At 43.7% G+C, this 26,169-nt stretch overlaps 3 protein-coding genes across 4 annotated transcripts; all 3 read left to right on the forward strand.

Moving 5' to 3' along the window:
* Positions 1-2,988: 2,988 nt before the first annotated feature.
* Positions 2,989-4,846, forward strand: asphd2 (aspartate beta-hydroxylase domain containing 2). Its single transcript, XM_070905014.1, has 3 exons — positions 2,989-3,853; positions 4,334-4,447; positions 4,675-4,846. Exons 1-3 carry the CDS (start codon positions 2,989-2,991, stop codon positions 4,803-4,805), a joined length of 1,110 nt encoding a protein of 369 aa, XP_070761115.1. The 3' UTR covers positions 4,806-4,846.
* A 4,097-nt stretch (positions 4,847-8,943) lies between these two features.
* On the forward strand, positions 8,944-15,824 carry cabp1a (calcium binding protein 1a). Of its 2 annotated transcripts, XM_070904303.1 has the most exons (8): positions 8,944-9,675; positions 13,041-13,226; positions 14,753-14,783; positions 14,977-15,120; positions 15,231-15,340; positions 15,452-15,526; positions 15,635-15,707; positions 15,799-15,824. In XM_070904303.1, the coding sequence occupies exons 1-8, from the start codon at positions 8,944-8,946 to the stop codon at positions 15,822-15,824; spliced, it is 1,377 nt and encodes a 458-aa protein (XP_070760404.1). The 2 variants fall into 2 exon arrangements, with proteins under 2 accessions (XP_070760404.1, XP_070760405.1); XM_070904304.1 differs by lacking the exon at positions 13,041-13,226.
* A 3,610-nt stretch (positions 15,825-19,434) lies between these two features.
* On the forward strand, positions 19,435-22,411 carry mlec (malectin). The gene is made up of 5 exons (XM_070905032.1): positions 19,435-19,636; positions 20,145-20,323; positions 20,641-20,817; positions 21,901-21,958; positions 22,167-22,411. The coding sequence occupies exons 1-5, from the start codon at positions 19,435-19,437 to the stop codon at positions 22,409-22,411; spliced, it is 861 nt and encodes a 286-aa protein (XP_070761133.1).
* The last annotated feature ends 3,758 nt before the right edge of the window (positions 22,412-26,169 follow it).

The raw sequence follows: 26,169 nt of genomic DNA on the forward strand, positions 1-26,169 counted from the left end.
TTTCCCTTCAAAGTAAAGGAATTGACCACGGTAAGCTTAGAAGACAGAAACTCTAACCTAGTGCTGCAAGTAATGATTATTTTCATTGTCAGTTAATCCGCCAGTTATTTTCTTAATTAATCAATTCATCTTTTGTCTATAAATTGTCAGGTTGCCTGAGCCCAAGTTGATGTATTCAGATTGCTTGTTTACAGTCCAAATCCCAAAGATGATTCATTTTCTGTCAATCGATTAGTCAGTCAATTAACCAAGAGTTTCAGCTCTAGTATGGGCTACAGCTGTAAGAAAAAAGATATTGTTTTGAACAGCCTCCTTGGAGTCATTACAGTGCAGCCAGATTTTAGCCTATATGGAGTTTCTTGCCTGAGCCTGAAAACCCACATTTTCATTTTCTGCTGATTACTGTTGAAATGGTTTCCCTTTTCTCTGGACAGTTGTGAATTAAGTGAGTGTGACATCACCCTTTGGTGTTTGGCCGGTTGGTCAGGTTACCATTCGCTGCCACTTTGGCTCCAAAACTCATGATGGCTGCAGCAGCCTAATCCAGAGAGCAGGTTTAACACACCCTGAACCTAAACCTGGCACTCAGGCCGTCTTGAACTGGCCCAGGTAAAGTTGGAAGTGAATCACTGGCGATGCAAGTGTTTCCTGCAAGTAAAAGCATGAACACATATGTGTCACAATAATAGCCCTGTTGATACAATTATTTCAGAAAGAAGATATTGGTTATATGCTAAGGGGGTAATCCACTTAAAGGTCAGTTCACTTGTCATGTAGAGTAACACGCAGCCTGTGATGGCAGCGGTGAGTTAAGAGTTATGGTTGAGACTTCAAATACATGTATTTAACAGAAAACCTGTGTTTTAAACTGGGAGCCTTGAGTTTAAAAGAGGGGAGCATTTAACATGGCAGGGACGGTCTAACAAAAGATGCTACCGTGCTGCATTGTGGGAATTGTAGGACCCAACACTATAGGGACTGAAAGTCTGAATACCTGGTCCTGTGCCATTTTTAATTGTCTCTTGAAAGTGACATACTAAGACGAAATAGCTGTTGAGACTCATTGTGTTCAACGTGTGTTGACCTTTAGCTCGAAGGTGTTGCACCAATGCCTCGCATGCGGATGGGAGGAGATTTCAACGCGCGCCTCACTGAGACGTTTATTTTGAAAGGTGCGACCGGACGTGTGATTGCGCATCCCTCCGGTGGCTTGACGCTGGGTGTCTTCCCCTGGTGGAGCTTCTGTATTTACAACAATAAAGCCTCCCCGACGCCGCTGTCCATCACAGACGGACAGGGGAGTCAAACCGTCGGTGGGACAGCTTTCTCATTTTTTTTTTCCCGCTCCGCGACGGGTGTCGCCTCCACTTAGGACTTCTTCTGAGCATTTTGGGGATATTTCCTATAATGTTGGCGAGTGAGAGCCGTCTACCTTGTGCACTGCAGTGGTGCGCAGCTTCGCCCGGAGAAACACCTGTGCGCCTCTCCTCTCCTCTCCACTGGCCGCAGGCATGAATGTTGAGTAGGTATGGATGCAAACCTGTGCATCATCAAACATCCACGTAGCTGCTCCAGACAAGGAAGCACGAGTTTGCTGCTTGTTTACCGCGGTTTATTGAACGCCACGGCTCGTCAGTGTGTTGGCCGTCAGTTTTGTATGGCAGCGGCAGCTCTAGGGGCGAGATTAACGTGGAAACAGCGGAGTATTGGAGGAATAAGGCAGGGTGTGTGTGTGTGTGTGTGTGTGTGTGTGTGTGTGTGTGTGTGTGTTTCAGATGGCTTCGTGGTTAGGTTGGATGGTCAGTCTGTCCTAAAAGCAGCGGGAGTGTGTGTGTGTGTGTGTGTGTGTTTGTGTGTGTGTGTATGTGGGGGCGTCTTGATGCTGTCAGACAGGATGTAGGGGAGGATCTATTGGAGCAGGATTACCCGACCATTTTTGGTGAGGGAGCATCGTGGACTTCTGATCACAGTTGACGCATTGCACTCCTCGCGTTTTGGCTGCTGGTCCATTATCATTATATAATCGTACTCATGTAATCCAGTCTCCTTTTCACTTAACCAGCATACGATTACACAGACTACAGCTCGCCCCCTCCCTCCCTCCCCCTGAGGATCCATTTATGCAGCTCCTGCTGAGAAACCTATGAATGCCAATTATAAATGTGGGTGGGCATCAACTCTGTTTAAGTTTACATAATTCACTGTTTAGTGTGTGCGTGGTGCGCAGAAATATAAAAGCAGATTGGTGTTAAATGCAGCAATGTGCCCATGACTCATGGGTTTTATACAGTGCAGTACAGGGGTGTGTGTGTGTGTGTGTGTGTGTGTGTGTGTGTGTTTGTACGTGGGGGGAAGGGGGGTGGGGGGGGTGCAGTCATTTTGAAGTCCACAGTGTGTGGGTGAGTTTCAGCAGGTGTGTTTTACAGGAGGTGAATACAGGATGGAGGAAGATATGTTTCACAGACGCAAAGCAAAGTGTTAACGACACCGGCACCAGACTGACTCACTCTGCGATACATTAACAGCAAACAGAGTTTGGAGCATTGATATCAATCGCGGCGTAACCTCCGAAGTCAGTTACAGTATCCTCTGTTTCTCCTCATCCCTCCGTCTCTCCTTCTGTCTTTGTTTTTCAGAGAGCAGATTACCTCAAGGCGCGGTGTCTGTCTGCATTTGTCTGAAAGCGAGGAGAGAGGGAGCAGCCCAAAGACCGCCCAGCCAGACATCATGCAAGGAGAAACCTTCCCTCGTTGCAGAGTGCTGAAATGTTAGCACTGAAGAGCAAGTGTGTCAGATCAAATCAGAAGACTGTTTACATTAGGGGGGGGGGGGCGATAAGAGCCGCCTGACACTAGACTCACTAACACCCTGTGTGTGTGCTCCAAGGCCCCTTTCAGTCACGATCAAGAAAAGACGCGTTAACTAATCTTTCATCAGCACTTTTTTCTTCTTCCTCCGTCAGATTCAGCAATTCAGGAAGGAGCCGAGATGGAGTGGTCACTAGAGAGTGTGAGAGAGATGGTGGCTGGAGGGATGCAGTCTATAAGGGAGTGTGAGATCTGTGCTTTCGCCATAGCCATATGTGTGCTGCTGCTGTTTATGTGGTATTGTTACAGGGTGGGCCGGGAGCACGGCTCCAGCCCCCTGCGTGGGAGGTATCTGGCTGGGCCTGGCCGGATTGGAGGGGTGGTGGGGGGCTTCATGAGTTCAGACTGCCGTGGCAGGGGGAAAGGGAAGCATGGGTCGATGCTGGAAGAGCAGAACGGCTTCGCTTTCTGCCAGTCGTCAGAGTGCTTCCGCTGTACCAGTGCTGGAGAGAGTCTGAACCAGAGGCTCTACCACAGCCTGCAGGACTACGCCAAGCGCTACACCTGGTCAGGTATGGGCAGGGTGCACAAAGGAGTCCGCGATCAAGGCCGATACCTTAACAGCCGACCCACCATCCAGCGGCCGGAGGTCTTCTTCCTCCCAGACCTACCGTCGGCCCCTTTCTTCTCCAGGGAAGTGCAGAGACACGACGTGGAGCTGCTGGAGCAGAGCTTCCCCGCCCTTCTGGCTGAGTTTGAGAGCATCTACCACCAACCTCCGGCCCGCAGCGGCTCCTCCCTCCCACCAGGGTGGAAAGCCAACAGCACTCCTCGTGGGCAGTGGTGGACCTACTACCTGGTCAACCAAGGCACCCCTCTGGTTCTGAATGTCAGGAGGTGTCCGCGGGCCTGGAGGGTGCTGGGCCAGCTGCGCACCTTCATCGCCAACAACGTGTTCGGAAACGCCTGCTTCTCTGTGCTGACGCCGGGAGCTCTGATCACTGAGCATTACGGTCCAACAAATGTCAGACTGCGCTGCCACCTGGGTAAGAACTGTTTAGTGAGCTGAAACTGATTCAACCCGTGTGACGTCTGAGGCTCAGTGTGCATTCACCTTAACACAACGGCGGATGGCTTCAATAATAAGCACGTTTAACTAGAGAGGAGGAGCAACCCGGTGAATCAGCTGCTGTAGTGTTCAGACTGAAAATCTGCATCCTCTTGGGTCGTGGCTGAAATTTAGGGGCTTATGCTGTCATTTTTATTGTTTCCACTGCACCTGAGCTTTGATTCCATTTCCAACTGTACCAAGTGAGATGTCTATAAATAGTGATGTTCACTGTGTAGGCAGGTTCTTTTGTAAGACTCTTTAAAACATCGTCCTGTAATAATACGCTCTGACACTCTAAGACAAGGGCATTTTTTTCTGAGATATGTCACCTGAGAGATCAGTTAGCAACACTTTCAAATGCATTTATTTACTTGCATAATGACACAACGATGGACTTGTTATTTTTCTCTGGCAGGTCTCAGAGTGCCCCCTTCCTGTGAGCTTGTAGTTGGTGGAGAGCCACAGTGCTGGTCTGAGGGCAGCTGTCTGCTTTTTGATGACTCCTTCCTCCACAGGGCCTTCCACGAGGGTAAGAAGGGATTAAAAGGGAATCTTTTATTGCACTCTGTCCCTTTTTTTTTTTTTTTTTTTTACTTATTCCTTGAAGGAGGATTGACCTTAAACTGGTATAATCCGATATCGCTTAAGAAAACTGAGGGCCTTTTTAATATGAGTCTGGTAGGTCTTTCAGGTCAAGATCATGACAAAATGGGGTTCTTGATTTCTCTGCTGCTATGTCTCTGTGTGTGTGTGCAGGCAGCGCAGAGGACGGCCCCAGGGTGGTCTTCATGGTGGACCTCTGGCACCCCAATGTGGCCGCTGCTGAGAGACAAGCCTTGGACTACATTTTTACTCCAGGCCGCTTAGAGGACAAGGAAGGGAAATAGGTGTGAGTGAGAAACCATGTCCGACCCAGAGACAGAAGGCATTTAGGGAAGTGTCTGTAGGATGGGGGAGCAACTCTTTTTCTGACTCCAGACCAGCTCTCACATCCACTGTGTACATATTCTCAGTCTCATACAGTATCTCTCATAACTCTTCTTAGTGGATGACCAAACATTGGGCCTCTTTTATCAACCATGTTCATGTTTTCGCTTGTATAGCCACACTTGAAAGTCAAAACTTAGTAGGTGCGCAGTTGTTCCTGCAGCCATTTTATTTATTAATACCATGGCAGGGACATTTTAGCTTATTTTAAATCACTGAGTGTTCAATGAATTTGCATGTAGAAGAATGATCTGACTGAGCAGGGAAACTTAAACCCACCAAATTGTATGTTTCCCTCTAACTTTGGGCCAACTCTGGATCAAAATGATTCCTATCAAAGATTCTCTGTACAGCTCATATCAGTTTTATTTTGATTGTTGCTTGAAACAGTTCAACAGCATGCTGAGAGAGAGCACAGTACATTACAGATATGAATGTCATTGGGTGAGCATTTATGGGCCCTGAATTCTTCCACAAAAGAACAACACTTGGTAGTACTGCTGGTGTAACACTTAGGATCCAACACATATCACTAATTCTTTTACACTTACTGTGACACGTACATACATTTCCGCAAGGGCTAAGAAACCTGATCACATTCAACTTTCTGTATTACTCAACATGTCCAGTCCCAATGAAGATTCAAATTTTGATTCAAACCAGGACACACTTGTCAGTGGGTTTGCGCATTTCTCATTTCCAAAACGCCCACTTTCAAATGTTGGACGAACCTTCGACTGTTCGAATTTTTGTGAATGAGTGGAAAATCTCCTGCTTGCAGAGTGGTGACATATTTCCAGCGATTGTAGTGCTCATTTACAAATCGAATCACAGCTAACGTCAAGCTAAAGCCAAGGGATCATTACAGCCACAGTGTTGGTTGACTTTAGGCCTACTGTGCATAAACACATTTAGACAGATCACAAAAGTGTGTTGTTGCATGCTGACTGATTCATGATGAATGAGCAAATGCAGTGTCAGTCTGTAATCTAATTTTGGCTGAGTTACTTAGTTGGGGCCTTATGAGTAAACAGGCAATAGATGTCTAAAGTAAATACGTTGCAGAAAGTGCCGGAACAGCGCGCTAACTCTAAAGAAATGATGGAAGACATTCTCTCATGTCTATCACTATCCAAGCAACCACTGAACAGATTCACCCACCCGTGCTGATAACTGAGGCCCAACGTTGATCATGACGTGAATGTTTACAGACGCAGCTAACGTCTCTGTCATGACTCCCGCCGGCGTGGTAGTTTATTGTGCTCCCCTTTGAAAAGTCAATCCTGCTTTCACGAGACATGGTTAGATAAGCACATCTTTCAGTCAAACCGTGTGAGTCGGCCTCTGCTGTAACACTGGAGATGAAGCGTTTTTGGTAAATTTACTAAACTCTTGTAATTTGGTTGTATTTGATATCAGGTTTGTATTTCTGTAAATAGGGTTGAGGTAAAAAAAAAAAAAGAAAAAAAGGAAATAACTGAACGGTCTGAGATGTTTTGACATGATTGTCTTCAATGCTATAGCTATTGTGTTGTCTTGATTTACAGCTACAGCAAACGCATCTCATTCTCCGTCTCTCAAAGAGCCAGCCCGGAAATCATTTTGATAGATTCAATTTGTAGATTCTGTAAGATGTTTATGACGTACTATCTCTGTTGTTCTGTGCTGTATTTATTTTGAACCACTCTGTAATTTTGCAGCACCATATGGTATCCATTATTAAAGCCACAATCCTTAATTCTCCAACAGCACTTCATGGATATACTGTATGTGCGCAGTCTCAAAGGTAGTGAAAATTAATCTTCAGCAGCTTTACAGCGCCGCCGCTATTCAAGACACCCATCTGGTCAATTCTAATGTTTACAAAAGTGTGATTATTTACAAGCTGTTTACAACGTCGGACATCACTGACACTCACATTGAGCTGTCCATAATTAGGGTTTAAAATCAAGAGTGCTGTTAATCCATTTAAGAGTACGAAAACTGTCATTCCCAAAGCATTTGCTTTCTATATACAGTGTATGGTGGGGCAACCATTTTGTTTACATTTGGATTAAGGATTTGTCCTTTAACACATTCTTGTGTGGATTTTGAACAGTATTTCTGTACATTTAATAAATGGTCAAGTATCTTATTTAACCAGCTGTTGTCAGAAGTGTCACTTTAACATCTGAAACAAGAGGGAGACTTCATGCATGTTCTTTAGTCCATTCTGCATGAAAGTGCTGTGTCTCACACTAAACCTCACAAGACTGATTGAGATGTACTACAGGAACTGCTGTTGATGATACACTCAACGATATGAGGCAAGGGGACAAAAATTGTGTCGCCTCCTTTCAGCCAGATGCAGTTTTATAGCAGCAGCTCAGGGAGGCGTAGGCACGCAATGATGTTGTCATTGCTCTGTTTTCTCAGCAGTTATTTCTCGTCAGGCCTGCGCTGCCTCTGGAGGATACGGAGCCAGAGGCGCTAAAATGCTGAGGCAATAATAACATTGTGTTAAATAAAAACAGTAGTGTCTTCATTACTCATGAGTGTTGGGTTCGTGGGTTCATAAAGAATATACACGCCGGTTAATATTTTGCCTTTCATCTGTCTGCACAGTCACAGGATTCCTAACACAAATCAGCGGCCTTCGCGAGGAAAATCTCTGAAGATGCACGGGTGTTGCTTATTTGTGGGCCTGAAGCTTTGGTGGAGGGAGTCAAGTTGATGCCGATATTCACCAATAGTAACAGAATCCATCTAGAAGTACCTCAGATCCTGTGTTTATTTGCACAGAGTTGTTTTGTGTCAGTGTCACAGCTCTTGAATTATTACAGCAGGCTGTGGCTGTTAGTGCTACATTGCTTAGTACAGCAATTACACCTGAAGTGTGGGTGAAGCTCTGTGTGTGTTTGAGAGAGAGCACAATACTGTAGCGTGGTGGGAGGGAAGAACAATTTAAATCTCATTCAGGTACACATGTATGCGCAAGGATTATCCTTTCAGCAATATGCACTGACATCACTAAGTCACAGGATTTTAAATAATAAGACAGGCCCATGGGCGTAGAGATGTAATAAAATCTGCCTCTCATATAAGCCAGTGGGACGATTAGCTGTAGTGGGGTCCAGGGACCTCTAGGTGTAGCTGATGGGGTCCTACTGCGTGGAGAATAGTTGAATTTGACTTTAATTTCGCTCAGATGCAGATGAGCAGCACAACCAGAGAATGCACAGACACCACAGCATGAACACCTGTGAAACGTCGGCCATGGAACAAATGATGAAGCTAATGATCTTTAGTTGCCGTATGCTGTTGTTTTGTTGCCTTTCTGTTATACTGTAATTAATCACAGCTCGTGTCCTGTAAAGCCCCAGGTCGTCTGTGTGGCAATTGCTTTGTGGTAATTTGATCAATTACAGGATGGTTGTGTAATACTATAGCACAATTCAGAACGGATATTGAATGGGCCCCTGAGGTGGCTCCTGCATAAAGCGGGGCCCGTGTGTTAAAATCAAAATGTAACAACACTCATGTTTCTTTTGATATTATGATTGCATATTGGCGGGGGGGGGGGGGGGGGACTTAATGGGGACCCATTGCTCATTTTTGCCCTGAGGCCCCACAGCAGGTTGATGGGGCCCTGGGTAGAATACAGCAGTTTTGGTGTCTCTGATAATGTGTTAATTCTCTATGAGGTAAATGTCGGCGTCATATCAATCTCTTCGGTCTGTCTTTGTCGTGGAAAAGTTTGCCTGCCACTGGTAGCCTTATATCTTTACTACCGTCCCCGCCTACGTCACTGCCACGCTGCCAGAGACCAGCATCCACATCAATGAAAAGGTGACGCGCGCTGCAGCGACGTGTGTGCCCCTCTGTTCCGCCGTCTGCGCGCGTTCCGGCCGCGCTGCCGCACAGCGTTCAGGTGGTGAGATGTAGCCCAACTTAACGCGGGCAGGCTCTGCTGTGCTAATATGGGTCGACAATGGCGAGAATGCGGTTTGTGGTGGCGATGATCAACCCGCAGAGACGGACTCGACCAGATCCGCAGCAATGAGCTCCTCCTTTCCTAAATCTGAATCCACGACCTCCTTACTGAAATCATCCTCGGCGGCGAGGAGAGCAACACACCTCCCCGAACGCACAGCAGAGAGCCGGAGAAGTCAGCATCAGCACCAGCACCAGCATCACCACCGTCCCGCCGCGCTCCAGAGCAGCAGCAAAGCCGAGGAGTCCTTCTGGTCGGCCGAGTGCGACATCAGTGCCCGGAGACCCCTGTGCCATCCGTCCCTCGTCGGCAGCCAGGACAGTAGTGATAATGCAGGCACTCGGGGCAAGTGCAAGTCGCATGCCCCTCACAGCCAAGTCCCCGACCCGCCGGAGCCAAACGGCGAGGCGGGCCGAGGTGTGAGGGAGCGCTGCAGGTCATCCAAGCCCACACACCGGCACCACCACCGCAGGAAGCACAACCGGGAGGACCGTCCGCCGGCAGCAGGACCACCTGAACCCGAGCAACCCCGTCGCTGTCACACTCACACCCGCCCGGTCCCCAGGGTGCCCTCTCTGTCGGACAGCAACGACGACAGGGCTCCTCTCTGCGAGCCGAGGGACCTCAAAGGGGCTGGTTTGGCAAACAGTGGCGGCCAAGTCATCAGTCCATCCCCGTCCTCCTGCTCCCTGGTCCCGCTGTCCAGCAGGTCCTCTCGACGCTCCCGGAGGTCCAGCGCTGCGTCTTCTGCCTCCGATATCAATTTACGCACCATCCTCAATTCACTGTTTGGGCAGGTAGGAACCTGAACTACAGGGACATGCATGATGGAATTAAATAGGTCAGTTTGTTAAATGTAAGAGTGTTGGGGTGTGAAGTGCAGGGGTGCTCCTGGAAATGTTTGGGGGCCCCTGACAAGCTGTAAAAGTGGCACCCCAAACCCAAATTAATGTAAAACTTAATTGGAGCCTATCCTATAGGTTGGACTAACAGAAGGCTCGGCAAAGGATCATTTGTTTTAGAAACCGATTTGAATGGATGGCAGCACGGTTGGTGCCTCTTAGTACTGCAGGCTTCATCTGAAAGAAATCGAATGCATTGAATTCACTCAGGCTCGCCATGCAGATAATGGTGCTTTGTTATTTTCTACAAAAGCTCACACAGGCGAAGTGGTTAACTGGGGCATCTGGCTCCACTGACATCCTGTTTACAATCAATATACGCTAATGTGCTCTGTGATGCAGTCTGCAAACACTGTCCTTTCTATGACTATAGAGGGAAAAGCTTCTTCTGCACATTTCTCATGTCATTTGTAAATACAGTTCTGCCTCCTATAGACCTCCTCAGTCAGGCAGTCCTTTCTCAGTGAAGTGGCAGCACTGGGGCAGATGAAACGGTCTAGTTCAGAGAGGTGGAAATCTCTGATGTGCTAATGCGTATTCGGTCAAAGACAAAGATATATATTCGTGTCCCTGCATCATTCAATCAGCAACACTGCAGTAATTGTTGCGTTGCGTTTGAAGGGAATCACTTTGATGCCTCAGTCGGTGATGGAGGCTCCTATTTTGAGCCTTAAATCTATTTACGCAAAAGACAAGAGCTCAGCTTGATATGCTTAGATTCTTCTCCGTGATGTGATTTTGCATCATTTTGGCCCACAGAGCTAAAGGCAGTTAAAGCAACCAGTTTTTGGTTTCCCATCACAAAGCTCCACCTCGCTGCTGAAACGCCTGATAATATGTTGTTTATCGAGGGCATCTTCCTGTCCTCTTTCTCAGAAGTCAGAGTTTAGTTCTTACCATGTAGGGTGTTTCATCCCATCATGAAATCAGGAGGCGATTTACGTATGTTGCAGAATTAGCTACGCTCTCAGCCATAAAAAAAAAGAAATAAGCTCAGTATGGGAACATGGAGATCTTGTGGCTTCAAGGGAAAATCATCTAGTACTTATAGTATGAAAGCCTATTCTACAAATAACCTGTGAGTCAGTCTGCGAGCAGCTCTGTGAAAACATTAGTGTGACCTGGAAAAGGTCTTTGATGAGACAGCTTAGATGGAGAGGAGTTCAGTGGCAGGCAGAAATGTAACGCATGGTTTGAGAGATACACACACTGCCTTTGGCATTTTGTCTGAACAATGCATCCAAAGTGAAGTGGATTTTTTACTGCTCCGGCTGCAGGTAGTGTTTCGACAAGCCAGAATGGAAATACGTGTGAACAGATGGTTGATCAGGTACCTGGGGACGAGAATTGTTTGAAGCCTTCCGTGCTATCTGTATTCTGATTTTGTCTTCCTTCTGTAGAAATACACACACACGTGTAGATCTAAACTTCACTCTAACAGATGGACTATACAGTAGCTGTATTCTTCACACAGTCACAGTCTTCATGTGTTTCTCTTTGGTGCCATGAGGCCGCTGGAGGTCAGAGTGACCTTGTCTATGCCGGCAGAGGGCAGAGGATGACGCGTGGGGGTGTGAGGCGAGAAAAAACATGCAGGCACATGCAGAAATATCAAGCGCAGCGAATGAATTCCAATGCAATCTCAAGGTTGCAAACAAACAAACGAAGGTGAGGAAGACGCCAAACACTGGAAATTGACCATTACAGATGAAGTGTTCTTGTAAACTTGCCTGCTCCGGATTTTCAGAACCTAGGAAGAGCAAACGCCTCACAATATGTGTGTGTGAGACTCTGAAGCAAAGGTTACTTGTCAGGTGCACATTTGTTAATACTATATTTTCCTGCAGGAGACTTGGCGCCCCTCGTCCCATTTCTCTTGTTTATTCTCGTGTTTGGTGCCTGAGAATCCGTGTTGAGCTGTCGGTGTTGTTCACAGAATAACTGTAACAGTTAGGTCAGTGTGACAGTTGGGTGAAATATCTCGCAGACAGTGGATCACCCTCTTTTCCTTTAATAGGCATAATTCTGTTTCCCTCCTTGGCCCACTTCCCCCTCTCATTTAGCTTCTCACCCTTACTCTTTTTCCCCTCTCTCTCTCTGTTACTGTGTGTCATTGGCGCTCTATTGCTACATTCAATTACTCCAGATAGTGCAGTACAGCGCAGTTCGCTGTTTTTTTTCAACCAGCAGTAGGTTAGCACCCCAGTCTTCATGGGTCTTGCTGCAACCAGAGTTTGTACTCCTCTCAAAATCCAAACTGCAAACTTGGCGGAGAAAAAGCCCTCATGGTCCTTTTTAGTGCCTCTTTTCTCCTTTGGTATGGGAAACTGCTTAGACTGGCCTCTGAGAACGGTAGGATTGTTTTCAGTGTTATTGCTCTGTTACACCCTGTCTTCTTGTCCTGTTTTTGTGGATTTTGTGGTGCATTTGAACCTGGACAGTAGTGCTGTACTGCCTCTAGTTTTTGCGTAGTTATGCGGTTGCAGTTGTTCTTTCTGCTCAAACTCACACATTTTATCTGTGTGTGTGTGTGTGTGTGTTTTGCGAGATATGCCCTCACAAAAACAGTCAAATTCAGCATGTGTCATGATTATACTAGAATCAGTTTGGAGTTAGGAGCTTTGATGTCCACACTGTTTCATGAATGCCTTTATGATTTGAAACTTGTTCTGAAACCTCACTGCTTGTAGTTGGCTCTCGAGTGCGTTCTGCTACACATGTTAGATTAATGGCTTCAGACTCTGGCAGACCTTTGGTGTGCAACGGGAACTATTCTAACAAAGACCTGCATGTCCCATGGAAGAAAATATGCCCTAATGTCTTCAGAGCATAGTGTCTTTTGTGATCACAGCATATGTAGCCGGTTCCCTGGCGCTTTAGCTCGTCTTTTGTCTGCTTCTGAGAATGTTTACTGTTCCTGTGACAGTGTATAGGTGTGAGGTGCCAGTCCCTACAACGTGGCAAGTAAACTGTTATGAGCGATGAGTGGAAAGTTGGCAACATGCTGTTTTATTGATGGCATTTACCTTTCTGACATGTTTTGATATTTCCAACATTGTTTCTTTCTCATTCACACTGGCACAACACACACACATAACACTTTTACAGAGATGTACAGTTCCATTTTAGGATTGAATATATTTCCAAGAATATAGAGTCTACATTGACGTCACACATAATCTCTCAACTTGTATCTTTATTCCATTGTACTCCGAAGCTGCTGCAGATGTCTAACACTGTCTCTGCACCCCTCTGGAAAGATGCTCCAGGATGCTGAGAGGAGATGCAGAGGGGTGCTGTCCTGTGAGGAGGTGGGCCAGGCAGGGTATCTTGGGCCTTATCAGGAGTCCATTGTTTCCATGACACAAAACTGCGTTCTCGTGAGCAACATACTGGGGCAAACCTGTGTCTTCCTGAGTAAAGGCATGGCCACATGCAGGCAGGCTGTACGTAAGTCTGGACAAACACCTTATTTTTATCCACATCTGTCTGTATTCATTTCAGCATTATAGCTAACCTGGATAGGATTTATGTCATTACCAAACATGCTGCCACAGCAACTATCACCGCCTTTCAATTCTTTTCTTTGATAATATTTGACTATTTCCACTCCTGCTGCTTTTGACTGGTATGTTGCCGGCTGTCAGTAGGGAACACACAGGTTTGGAAAACGACTCAAATGACTACAAGAGTGTTCTGGAGCTTGCGCATCAACTAATTTATTTAAAAATAATATTTTGACATTTTAGGAAATATACTTGTTAGCTTAGCTTAGCAGCAAGTCTGGAAACAGGGGCAAACAGTTATCCCGCCTCTGTACAAAGGTAACAAACTCTGTCAACCGACACGTTATATCTTGTTTGTTTAATCTGTATAAAAAAACTTAGGTGTAAAAACATGTTGTTTCACAGAGCGTTATATGCTGGACTATTTCTCGTCGTGTATATGGCGTGTTAACTTGTGAGTTTTAGAGATGCTGGGATTTTGTTACCTTCCAACAGAGCTAGGCTAGCTGTTCCCCCTGTTTCCACTCTTTGTGCTAAGCTAAGCTAAGCTAACCAGCATGCTTTACAGTGCAGACACGAGAGTGGTATCATTTTTTTTTTATCTAACTCTCGGCAAGAAAGCGATTATTTCCCAAAATGTTATTCCTTTAAGAACAACAGATGACAGAGTTTTTACAACCCCATCTGCACAATCCACAGCTCATGTACCTCCTCGTCTACATTATTATATGGTGATGGATCAATCAATGTACAGTGATGGCAGGTGAATTACATGAAAAGAGTGTTTTTGCACACGAGTGAATCATGAATCAGTGTAAGCGACGAAGGTTGATGCACTGACAGTGATGGATTGTCAGACTGACGTGGTGCACACGTGTTGGACTGGCTGGTTATGGGCTTGTGTGCCTCCTGTGTTTTTTGTGTCTGTGGTTCCGGTCAGACAGTTCTTCGGGTCTGACATCAACACTCAGTGTTGTGTTTAGACTTCTCACTGCTCCTGCTGTTAACCCCTGAGGGTTCTGGGATATGTCTGCCTCTGTCTCTGCCCTTTAAAGGTTGCGTTCATTGTAAGCAAGCGCTGGAAAAAAATAGAAACAGCCACATTCTTCTGTGAACTTGGTGGTTATGCTTCCCAGTCATACTTGATAGGGATCAGCCTGTTTATACTTGGAGGGTTTTGTCATCAAGATGTGAGATAGTTTCAGTCTACCTTTAACATCTTTCACTGTGAGGCATCCTTAAGTTGAGGTTCACCACCAAGGCTGAGGATTGTTATGGAGCAGATCGCTGATTTAGGTTTGGGCATCACTCGAGTCACAGCGTTGTCAGCGGTATGTTTGCTCAAAGCTTATACACAGAAGACTGTGTTTGTTATGATGTGTGATCGTGATGACTGCTTTTTTTCATGTGTCGCAAATTTGTTTTTTTAATATACTGACCAATGACTGAATGTTATTTCTTTACAGGACAGAGAGCTGCGGCCAGAGGAGATGGATGGTAAGGAAGCTATTAAACAAAATGTGTTTTAAAACGATTAAACAACACAAACATATGAGTAAAGTTAAATCAAAAGAAGGACAGGTTTTAATATGTGGTGCCAAATTAGTACTTATATGAGCAAAATAACATGTAAGTAAAACAAGGGCCATACAAATCACTTACTAATAATATTTCTGTTATTGCTCAACAGAGTTGCGGGATGCTTTCAAAGAGTTTGACAAGGACAAGGACGGTTTCATCAGCTGCAAAGACCTTGGAAACTGTATGAGAACCATGGGATACATGCCCACTGAAATGGAGCTGATTGAACTGAGCCAACAGATCAACATGAACTGTAAGGACTTAGCTGTCTTATGTATTCATATGTCATGACTACAGTTGTGTCCTTTATGTGTATTGTGGTTTGAAATTCTGTCTTCTTCTAATCTTTTTTTTTTTCTGAAGTGGGAGGTCATGTTGATTTTGAGGATTTTGTAGAGTTGATGGGCCCAAAACTCCTCGCCGAAACTGCAGACATGATCGGAATAAAGGAGTTAAAAGACGCGTTTAGAGAGGTAAGAGATTCAAATTCAGATCATTCGTTTCTGTAGCTCTGGTCATGTTGTGGGATTTTTACTATTTACTTTTTCCATTTTTAATGTTTTTCCCCTGCTTTTTGTTCTCAGTTTGACACTAATGGAGACGGTGCCATAAGCACATCTGAGCTCCGAGATGCAATGAGGAAGTTGTTGGGCCAACAGGTGAGATTTGGATCGGAGAGAGAGAACAGGGAGTCTCTAAAGCATTCTCATGTGAATACCCACTGTGTGTGGTGCTCCATTAACTGCTGCCAACCTTTTTGATCCCAGGTGGGTCTAAAGGAAGTAGAAGATATCCTGAGGGATGTTGACTTGAATGGTGACGGGCTTGTTGACTTTGAAGGTAAATTACCTTTTGCAAACTACTTATTTAAGGTATGCTGTGGAGTTTAGAGCAGCTGTTGCATTTTGTCATTCTCCTCCTCTTTTCACAGAGTTTGTGCGAATGATGTCTCGCTAAGATCATGCAGTGATCGGTCCTGAATGTGAAGCTGTGTCCTTCTCTATACTTGACCAAGTACAACCGAGGACATGCTAAGATCTCTGAGCCACCCGAATCTGAATGACACTGGAATTAAAACTCCTTGAATGTTATGGAGCAAGGAGTCACCTCACACTTTCAATCAATAAGTGTTCTTCCTGAAAAGTCTCCAGTTCAACTGAGGCAGAATTTGCTGTAGCCTAGCTGATGATTGTCCAACTTATGTTTTTGCACTTTAATTCTCACTAAATAACTTCCTGTGTGGATAGATTGCTGGTGTCTTGTCTCATCCTCTACATGGTAAAAGTGTCTCGCAAAATGTCACCTTTGATGTACAACAATGTCAGGATGAGAGAGTGAATGCCTGTAGAAAAGATGTAAAGGATCAGTGCGCTGTTTAACATTACAGTACATTTTCACACAGTATGTGTTATATTAGAAAGTGTAAGTGGAATGTCCTTTGTGTGACATTGGTGCTCCACCCAGGAACCCACGAGGCAATATCACACCTGTATTGCAACTGTGTGAAACATCTGTGATTTTTTTCAGTGTGCCAGTCCAGTCCTGTGAAAGCATCACTGTCTGACAACTACATGCAACGAAGAAGCAGATTGCAGATATTAATGAGAAACAGAACTCTGAAATACATTTCATGTATGTTATTCGCCCCAAATCCATATTGCCCTGTCTTACAGTAGGAATGACATATGTGAACTGTATTTACAGTGGATGTGATTATGTTGTACCTGTACTGTATGTCAATGTCAATATGATTGTAGTTGTGGTAGCGTTCCACACACCTGTGTTGTCGAAGCAATTTTTATGCATGCCAAAGAGAGACATTTATTAAATTCAGTATGCACATTTGCATTTTTTGTCTAACAAAGTAAACAAAATATTTCGCCAAGTTAACTGTAGAAAAATAAAAAAGGTGTTTACATTTGAGCCCCCTTTTCTGTGGTGATGTTTCCAAAGGGAATACATAGTAGAAAATAGTTTTCTGTTTGTTATTTAGAAATGAAATGAAATGATACATACTCAAAAACATGTAGACAACAGCTTATTTTGGTCTGGACCTCTTAGGGTTATGTCAAACTTCTTAATCTCCACTGTTTGTCTATAAGGCCGATGTCGAAATGTCATTATCAGTATATTGGTAGAGCACTGTGTGCTGTCACTGCAAACCTCCTTATAATATCCATTATTCATACACGTCTAGACTGCGGCTCGGTACGCTTTACCTGCAGCAACGGTGCAGAACCATAACTGTGTACGTAATCAAATGAAAATTCAAACTAAACAACTGCTGTGTCTCCTGTGTGACCTTTGGCTAATTTTGTCAAATGTTTCACACTGAAAACACATTCATTTTACAGATATTACTGAATACATATCAGATGGTAACACAGTATGCATGAAGTGTATCATAAAGAGATGCCGTGCTTATTTGCTTTTCTTACATACCAAACAGGTGCAGTAATTCTATGTATCATTTATTATTATTATTATTATATTATCGTTATTATTTCTATTCACTGTTTGGTAACATATTTGTAAAAGAATGAAAAGCAGTTAGAAATGACCACATTAACATTGACACTAAAATGTTCAGTGCAACAACTAGTTTCCATGTAGACAGAATAGGAGAGACTGTTGCAGGCACAGCAACACCCACGATCACACTGAACTATTACGTGCTGCCTCTGGGAAACACTGTGGCAAGCGCCAGCAACAAATGTTTCACATATGCTTAGGCAGAGTACTTGGTGGAAACATTAGGACTTTGTAGGAGTCTGTTGTAAATGTATTGCAGATATCGGAATATCTTCAGCACCAGCTTAAGCAAACATCTTAATTACACAAGGCTGCTTCATTTAATGATAAAGGGTATTTCAACGTGTTACGTAAAAAAAAAACAATCATGAAACACCTGTCATCCATAGAGGTATTGCTGTTGCCATAGCAACTATCTTCATTCATTCCTCTCTGGTCAACTCTCGAGAGCACCGTGTGCGCGCTGCGTTGGACTCTCCTGATTGGACAGGACTCGGACCATACAATACCGGATAGAGGGGGGCGTCAATATTTCTTAAAGAAGACGTGTATATTTAAAATATTACTATCCGTTTCTTTTTACATTCCAGTCCTTTGAATAATAATGTAAGAAACATAATATTGAATTTGTCTTACTATTGGTTGTCAGTGTGAGTAGAACTGGTGACTGACTCGACCCCGGTCACTTCAAATACCTAAAAAAATACCTTCTTATAGGATTGGAATGATTAATGATTAACAAAGGAAACTACTTTATAACAACAATATAAGGCATGCAATCAATAATGGAAGTAAAATTAGCATTCATAATTCTGTAAAATGCCCTTTCTTTAGCATATTTGTGGTTTCATTGAAGTTCAGTGAGTTTCTTGCCCTGGATTTAGCCCTGTAATGCTCTTAACTTAAAACTGACCTAGCTCTACAATGTGGATTTTGTCAGTTTTTGGTTATAGATGATTAACGTTTGGACTGCTATTCTGTCTGGGGGGGGGGGGGGGGGGGGTACCATAAACTGTATAATCATCTGCCTGGAAGGCCAAACTCAGGGAATGAAATTCTCAAAACCCTCACTTGACGTGGAAAAAAGACACAGGGCTTCAGTTTCCCATTTCTGTCAACCAAGGCTGGAATATGGGCAGAAATTGTTAACAGCCCTCAAAAGTTATGACCTCTGAGATCTCTGATACTATTGACATTTGTACATTGTTAAAACAACGTAGGATGTGATTGGTCTTTGACGTGAAATGGTGTTTAATGGTTCAGGAAATCTTAACAGGAAACTGTGATTCGACAGAGTATCTGTCACTCATTGGCCATGGGAAATCTAAGGTTAGGTAGCACTGTTCCGCCCCCTGCTAACTTGCAGCCGCTGTAGCTAGCAGAGCAAATGCACACATTGAATGAAAGTCGGTGTTGCAGGCTGTGGCCATCAGAAACTGAGAATATCTGCACTCAGTAAAGTTATCGTACAGTGTATCGGCACCTGGTGAGACTGTATCTGCAAAGAAAAGCTTACACATTGGCAAAAGACGGGTTGAAGATATTTGTGGAAGGGGAAGGTAAGAGACATTTGCATTTACGTTAGCCGAGCTCTCATCATAAACCAAGTATTTCTGGTTGGACAGGTAGGGTTGCTAGCTTGCTAGCCCAACTGTACAACCTTACTCGCTGCTAATTTATCGTTATCATTTAGTGTTTGCCTGATTAATACAGCTGCGGCATATCATGAATGTGTTAACGTTAAGCTAGGGTAATTTTTTATAATTTCACTTTCATTTCCTGAGTGTCTGTGCTTTTGTGCTAATGCTACTGCCGGTATTGGTGGGCTACTGTTAACGTTAGCATACTGGCTAACTCACAGATATCATGTTGCATGTCACCAAGACAAGCTGGGTAGCCCCTTGCGCTAGCTAACCTTATGTGGTTAATGTTACATGTGGAAGGGTTACTTCCGTACAGCAACTGAGTCTGTGCTGCAAGCAAGCAGATACAGACGCTGTGTGTCTCTGTGTCTAGGACCGGGCTGTGTGTGGCAATGCAGCGGGTCACAGCGCAGCTCGTCGTCGGGCTGGTCGCAGCGGTGCTGTCGCTGCTGGCAGAGCAGTGCTGGGCGGACGGCGGGGGCCCCAGCCTCGCGGAACGGGTTATCTGGGCTGTAAATGCCGGGGGTGAAGCACATGTGGACGTGCACGGTATTCACTTCAAAAAGGACCCGTTGGAAGGGAAGGTTGGCAAAGGTGAGTCGATATTATCAGCGGTTAACTGCTGATATTAGCCTGCGCGTCTTGCTGCGCTTCACCTGTAAGGTGTTGCCGGCAGCGACACTGCGAAGGTAAAAGCTGTTCCTTAGAGTAACAGACATTTCCAGCAGAAAGATCTGCATGGTCTGGCTTCCGCAAGTAACCATGAGCTAATGAGGAGTCAGCATAGAGGACTACAGCTCCGCCCCTCTCAGCATGTAGAGGAAGCAGGTGATGATATGATCAATTGACTGTAGAGAGTCATTCTGGGCTCCAGTTATAAGGCAGAGACACTGTAATTCCAAGTTAGAGTGAAGGCAGTGTGGTAACTTGCCATTTGAGACAGAAGGGTACTGTGTTTCATAGAGTGCAGGAAAAGGTCAGGGCTTGTGCAATTTGGTACTTTGCTTGACTTAAGACATGATCGGTTTCCCAGTAATGCAGCTATTAATGTGGCCTTGTGAGCAAAGTACACACTGAACCTGATGCTATTCTCCTTTTGTAGCATCTGATTATGGGGTGCGCCTACCAATACTGCGCTCCAGTCCAGAGGACCAGATTCTTTATCAGACAGAGCGCTACAATGAGGACACTTTTGGATACGATATCCCCATTCGTGAGGAAGGAGACTATATACTAGTTATGAAGTATGCAGAAGTTTACTTCGCCCAGTCACAGCAAAAGGTATGGAAATAAATGGATCGGTGTGTGTGTGTGTGTGTGTGTGTGTGTTCAATAAAGTTGTCATTTGTATCTGCACAGCTTGAAAGGACAGTGTATGCACTGAGCAGGGTTTCCACGTGCTTATATGCTTTTTCATATCCAGTATGAATCCAGGCATGTCATTTTTTTCTGTTTTTAATATACATTTTGCTGCACACTGGTGTTCAGACAATTCTCTGGGAGTTAGTCAGTGCACTCTTTTGATGGCACCATGAATGTTAGGCTGTGTGTGTGGATTAGCTTTTAATCACTGTTGATTTGGGAATATGTTTTTCCAGGTTTTTGACGTCCGTCTAAATGGCCATGTGGTGGTGAAGGACCTGGATATCTTTGAACGAGTGGGGCACAGCACAGCTCACGATGAAATAGTGCCCTTCTCCATTAGACGTGGCAAGCTGAGCGTGCAAGGAGAGGTGTCAACTTTCAACGGCAAGCTCACTGCGGAGTTTGTAAAGGTTAGTCGTTTTTTTATTTGAATTTTCTGAGACATTTGTGGATGTCATTGTCTGTCGAAAAGGAGTGCCAGTTTGCTTATTTTACCGTGACACTTTCAATTAACTTTTTGACAACTCCTTGATTTATTGATCCTGCTCAAACAGGTTGGTCAGGTGGAACATAATGCAGGAACAGATTATTGGAAAATGCATATTACTTCAATATCATTTACAGGGCGGCATTGTTCTAATCTCTGTTGACTGTGTTGATTGATTTTCTGGTTATGTCAACCTTCAGGTACATAATGAGGTAGCATTTAAAGAAGTACTATTATACTATTATAAATACGTTAATTTTATGTCATGACAGTCACGTTACGACAGGAGAGAGTTTCTTAAAAAAAAAAAAGGTAGAAGCTACAGCTGCTTTGCTTACCATAAAGAGTGGAAATGGGGGATCAGCTATACATACATGCATACATATGTATATGTCCTGTAATATAGAAATGCCCCAAACTAAAACATGTTTCCAGTGGGTTTGTAGAACATCTGGCTGTAGGCTAAATTTGTAGGATGGCATACTTCAATTTGTCTGCAGTGACCTCTTTCTTTTTATTTTTTTGTATATCACTGGCCCTCTCTGCATTTTCTCTCCTTTTAAAAAGATACAAGTGGGACACACTGTTTGCTCTTTTTGCACGTTAAACTATTCTAACAATTAAATGATAAAATCTCTCTTGCACAGGTGTTTTTGTTTTGCATTCTTCACTTGTCCAGCAGAAATCATCTTTTTATCACACAGTGTAATACATTTAGAACAAAAACAAATGAAGGACATTTTTAATTATTGTGTTTGTGTCACATTGAGCATCATACTAAGCTAAGGGTCCAACTATTAACTGTTTCTTGAAAGCAAAAAAGATGATGTAAATTGTTAAAAAAAAAAACAATGTTTATCATCACTCCTGTATGGTATTAAAATACTACTCTTTTGCTTACATTTGGCACTGTTGTGTCTGCCCTTTTACTGATGTGTGTGTGTGTGTGTGTGTGTGTGTGTGTGTGTGTGTGTGTGTGTGTGTGTGTGTTCATTCGTTCGTTCAGGGTTATTATGACAACCCCAAGGTCTGTGCTCTCTATGTAATGAAGGGGACATTAGAAGGTGAGTCCTGAGACTGCAAACATACCCATCATTCTGCATAAAAACCAAATAAGCTATATATATTGAGTAGATTACAATGTCTTGCTCAACCAGATGAAAGCCTTTTAGTACAGTAGTGATACTCTATTGACTATTTGTGTGCCGATTTTCTTTCTGCGTGATCTGGACTACCCTCGCCCTTCTTCCCTTATGCTTTTTTACTTGACAGATGTGCCAAAACTTCAGCCTCACCCTGGCTTGGAGAAGTACGAGGACGAGGAGGAAGAAGAGGAGGATAGTGAGGGAGGCGAGGAAGGTGGGAAGAAAAAGGTCCCAGTTGGTAATAAGAACAGGGTCCAGTCAGGCCCCCGAACACCAAACCCATACGCAGCCGACAACAGCAGCCTAATGTTTCCGATCCTCGTGGCGTTTGGGGTGTTCATCCCCACACTGTTCTGCCTCTGTCGGCTGTGAGCTACGACTAGCGACCGAGGAGAAGTCAAACAGACAGACAGACTATGAAGAGAGGGTGGGAGGGAGGGAGGGGGGCGGGTCAGGGATCAAGGTGACAACAGCAGCACAGGTAAAAGCATACACACAGGAGAGGGCCTGAAGATTTGGACAAAATCGTGACAACGGAGGACAAAAAGAGACAATAACTTTTCGGAAAGCCACTATGGGATGACGCAAACGCTGCTGAGGAAAGAAAAGGAGACGTAGGAAGTGTATGCCGTGCGCTTCTTTGTGAATGTGTTTCGCATCCACCTCTGCTGACCCTTTTGAACAATGTTAGTCATTTCCACTCAGAGGCTGGGCAGGATTTACAAGACGCCAGTCTGCACGGTTTGAAACCACATTTCAGCAGCTAAGGGGTGCTCAGGAGTGATTGGTCCAGGCCCTTTTTATTAACTAAAAAGCATTGTTTTGTACTGGGTGTAGCAAGGAGGCACACTCTGTTTAACACTCCTGCTTAGCATCTGGTCAGACATGTTACCTTCAAATTGGAAATGGTGCTCCTTGAAAATTCGTTAAATAGAATAGAAACCACGAATCAGACGGTTAGTGGAACAGTACAGTTGCCGTTTGAGAGGCTCCCATTTTTCTCAACTTGTCGCATTTTTGTGTCTTTCCACTCAGATCTAGTTCTTTGTTGACGTGCCATCATCTCCTTGCCATAAGTTGTTGAAAGAAGAACATAATTGAAATAATAATTGAACCAGCTCTGTAGCTGGCTGGATTATTTGCTGTCTGCTGTCTAAGTGGGTTTGCCTTTTACGTAAAATTGGTTGGGTTTCACAAATCTGTTGGAGAGGTGTAGTAATGCATACTTTGGTATTGTTCCACCAAATACTGATCCAGGGCCATGAAAAGTGTCCACAACGGTGATCACAAATTAAAGGTTTTTCATAGATGGATCCATTTTAACACACAAGATGAGAATGTTGAACCTTCCACAGTTTCTTTCAGCGAGAGACGCCACATTTGCATTTAGTGAGAGGCAAAGTTTATGCTGTGAACCGCTTCAGCTCGAGTGAGTCAGGATCTTTACATCACTGTATTTTCTGTGATTTTTGCCTTTTTCTATTCGTTCATTAATTCTGCATGCCTGCCTTTTTGTTTCACCAAAGAATGTCTTTTTTTATGTCATTAGAAAAGGAAAACTTAGTGGCCTCTTTTAATTTAACCAATCACTTGGAAAATACAGTTCTGTGATGCCACTGTGGCAAGTGGATGACATCGGGTGTATGTGGACATACAGTACCCTCACTCATCACTATTGAATTGATTTAAAGGAATATCGTGTTTTGCCACTTTTTACATCAGTGGCTAACTGGGAGGACAGCTGTAATAGGTTTATTTTTTTCTTTTTGTCATTAATTTGTGTTTTTGGATTTAAAACCGAACGCAGTGTTGACTCTGATGGGCCATGAACTTCAGCCCTCCATGTTATTTGAAACTGAGAGAACAGGCTGCTGCAGCTCAATGTTAATATAATAAATCACTTGCTTCATGCATCCCCAAAGTTGCTCTATGTGTAACACACGTTCATCCACCTGCTGTAAGAGACGAGAAAGCATAACATCAGTGTGAGTAGAAAATCAAATGTTTACCAGACGTTATGAAATCAACATTTATTGCATTTCCCGCATCCTTCACTCAGCCTTTTCAAATCTGTTGTCTTAAAACGTTTTAATGTGGACTGTTTTGTTAATTCAGTGTGAATTTTCAGTGCAATGAAGCTACATGTTCTGGTCCTTGAATTGACTGAGCAAGCGGGACAAAATCTGATCTTTGAGCCTTTTTTTTTTTTTTTTCCTACATGGCCACATTATCAGAGTCCACCTTGACTGTGATTTGGTCTCAGCTTTTGGACAATGATATCCTTTTTTTGCTTTCCATGCGTACTGAAAAGCAGCTTTGTTCTTCATTTTTAGTGGAGTTGTGCTGTGAACCCTCCTATTTATGTATCTAGTTACCTCCCCTAAGTGCTTAGCTCTACTCCAAGAATGATTTTGTAACTTTGCCTGTTTCACTAATGCGTCTTAAATGTCCCCTGACCCCTCCCTGCCAGTATTGCTATTGCCATATGCAGTACTTGAAAAACTAGTTAATAATTCAGGTGTTGTGGATCCTTCCTCGCTCCTCGATTCTCCTTCCCTTTTTGTTTGATGCTGGGCAAGAAGTTAGTGCCAGAAAATATTCGGTCAGTTGTTGGCGGTTTTGGGAGTTCTGTTGTTTCGCTTTCTTTGTATTTTTTAAGTTGTAAAATCAATTCATATTTAAGACGTATAAGCACCTTTTTTTTGTTTTTGCTGAAAAGATGCAAAGAGTTCATTTAATTCAGCACCAAAGTCACCGTGTTCTGTTCCTCTCAAGTCTACACAGTTGCGTGTGTATATAAGGTACAAGATCACACTATTTATCGTGTGACAACAGTTTTGCTCTCATCACTTTTGTGTTGTAGCTGGGGTGTTAGGGTTTTGTTTTGTTTGTTTTTTTCTCCTGAGGAAGACTTCGTGGCCTTTCTTCTGGGGAGGAACGGTTGTTGGTACAGAATATAAAAAAACATTTAACAGGCAGCCAGATGAACTGACTGTCGGAAAGTCAAATAAATGAGATTATGTCTGAAAATGTGGGATCTTCCATTCTATTATATATAATTTAAAGTGGGGCTGATCTGGAGATATTTTATAATACTCTTGGATTTATATGTTTGATGATTGAATTTTTTCCTCAGGATCTGTTTTTGTTTTGAGTTTTTAAAACGTGATATTTTATTGGTGTGACATTTTGCACTGCCTCATGTATTTTAAAATTCATGTCATTGTCATGTCATTAGGGTAGTTTTTTTTTGTTTGTGTGTTTGTCTTTGTTGCCTTGAATTATTGAATACATTGTGCTTTACCATCATTCGCCTTGAGGTTGCTCTTTTGTTTTGCTTCTGTCAGATTAGCCTCTTCAAAAACAAACGGAAGAGAACTGTGTGAAATGTGTACGTGTGTCTTATTTAGCTCCTCAGCAGCCTTTTTCAGACTTGTTATTGTCAGTACATCTCACAGTTGAATGAGCTGGAGTGGAATGAAGATCTGCTCTCAGTGGGGTTTTTTTTTTTTTTCACACAAGAACCAAAGAATTGCCGTCATTGCATCCAAATTCTGAAACACAATGTCCTAACATCGTGCTAAAGGTTCTTCATTTCTTTCATTGTTTTTTTGTTTTTTTTCCTCGCTTGGTGCAGTGAGTAAACCAGGGAAAGCAAACATGTCATGTCCTGTCATCACATTTGTTGTCCCCACTAATTATTCCCCCGACCATGACGCCCCACCTTCTTGAAACTTTCCTCCTAAAAGAGTCCCTTTGATTGCTCTGTAATTAATGTACATTTGTTTTGAGATGACCCATTTTCAGCTTGTCGCTATCTTTGCTTGTTTCTCATTTTCAAAGCAACTGAACATGTGAGATGAATTTAAACAGAGACAAATTTGAACAGCGAAACATCAATCCAACCTGTCCATTGTCCAGGCAGCAGAACACACACACACACACACACACACACAGAGCGAGGTCTGCCACCGATCACACAGTGTGTGTGTGTGCTTATATACGAGTCCTGCTGCACAGACATACGTGTGCTGGATAAATGAATGCTTCTCTGAGGGCTGTAGGCAGCAGCAGGTGGACTGAGAAATGTATTAGAGACCCCTGATCTTGCTCAGATGTGGCATATGTCT

The sequence above is a fragment of the Enoplosus armatus genome, chromosome 4 (assembly GCF_043641665.1).
Source record: "Enoplosus armatus isolate fEnoArm2 chromosome 4, fEnoArm2.hap1, whole genome shotgun sequence".
Classification (NCBI taxonomy): Eukaryota; Metazoa; Chordata; class Actinopteri; order Centrarchiformes; family Enoplosidae; genus Enoplosus; species Enoplosus armatus.

Excerpts from the sequence above, each read along its gene's own strand:
- mlec (XM_070905032.1), top strand. The coding sequence starts at position 19,435 with ATGCAGCGGGTCACAGCGCAGCTCGTCGTCGGGCTGGTCGCAGCGGTG. Across the intron at positions 20,324-20,640 it reads TCGCCCAGTCACAGCAAAAG|GTTTTTGACGTCCGTCTAAA; the intron begins GTATGGAAATAA and ends ATGTTTTTCCAG. Across the intron at positions 21,959-22,166 it reads AATGAAGGGGACATTAGAAG|ATGTGCCAAAACTTCAGCCT; the intron begins GTGAGTCCTGAG and ends TTTACTTGACAG.
- cabp1a (XM_070904303.1), top strand. The coding sequence starts at position 8,944 with ATGAGCTCCTCCTTTCCTAAATCTGAATCCACGACCTCCTTACTGAAA. Across the intron at positions 15,341-15,451 it reads TAAAAGACGCGTTTAGAGAG|TTTGACACTAATGGAGACGG; the intron begins GTAAGAGATTCA and ends TTTTGTTCTCAG. Across the intron at positions 15,708-15,798 it reads CGGGCTTGTTGACTTTGAAG|AGTTTGTGCGAATGATGTCT; the intron begins GTAAATTACCTT and ends CTCTTTTCACAG.
- asphd2 (XM_070905014.1), top strand. The coding sequence starts at position 2,989 with ATGGAGTGGTCACTAGAGAGTGTGAGAGAGATGGTGGCTGGAGGGATG. Across the intron at positions 3,854-4,333 it reads CAGACTGCGCTGCCACCTGG|GTCTCAGAGTGCCCCCTTCC; the intron begins GTAAGAACTGTT and ends TTTCTCTGGCAG. Across the intron at positions 4,448-4,674 it reads CCACAGGGCCTTCCACGAGG|GCAGCGCAGAGGACGGCCCC; the intron begins GTAAGAAGGGAT and ends GTGTGTGTGCAG.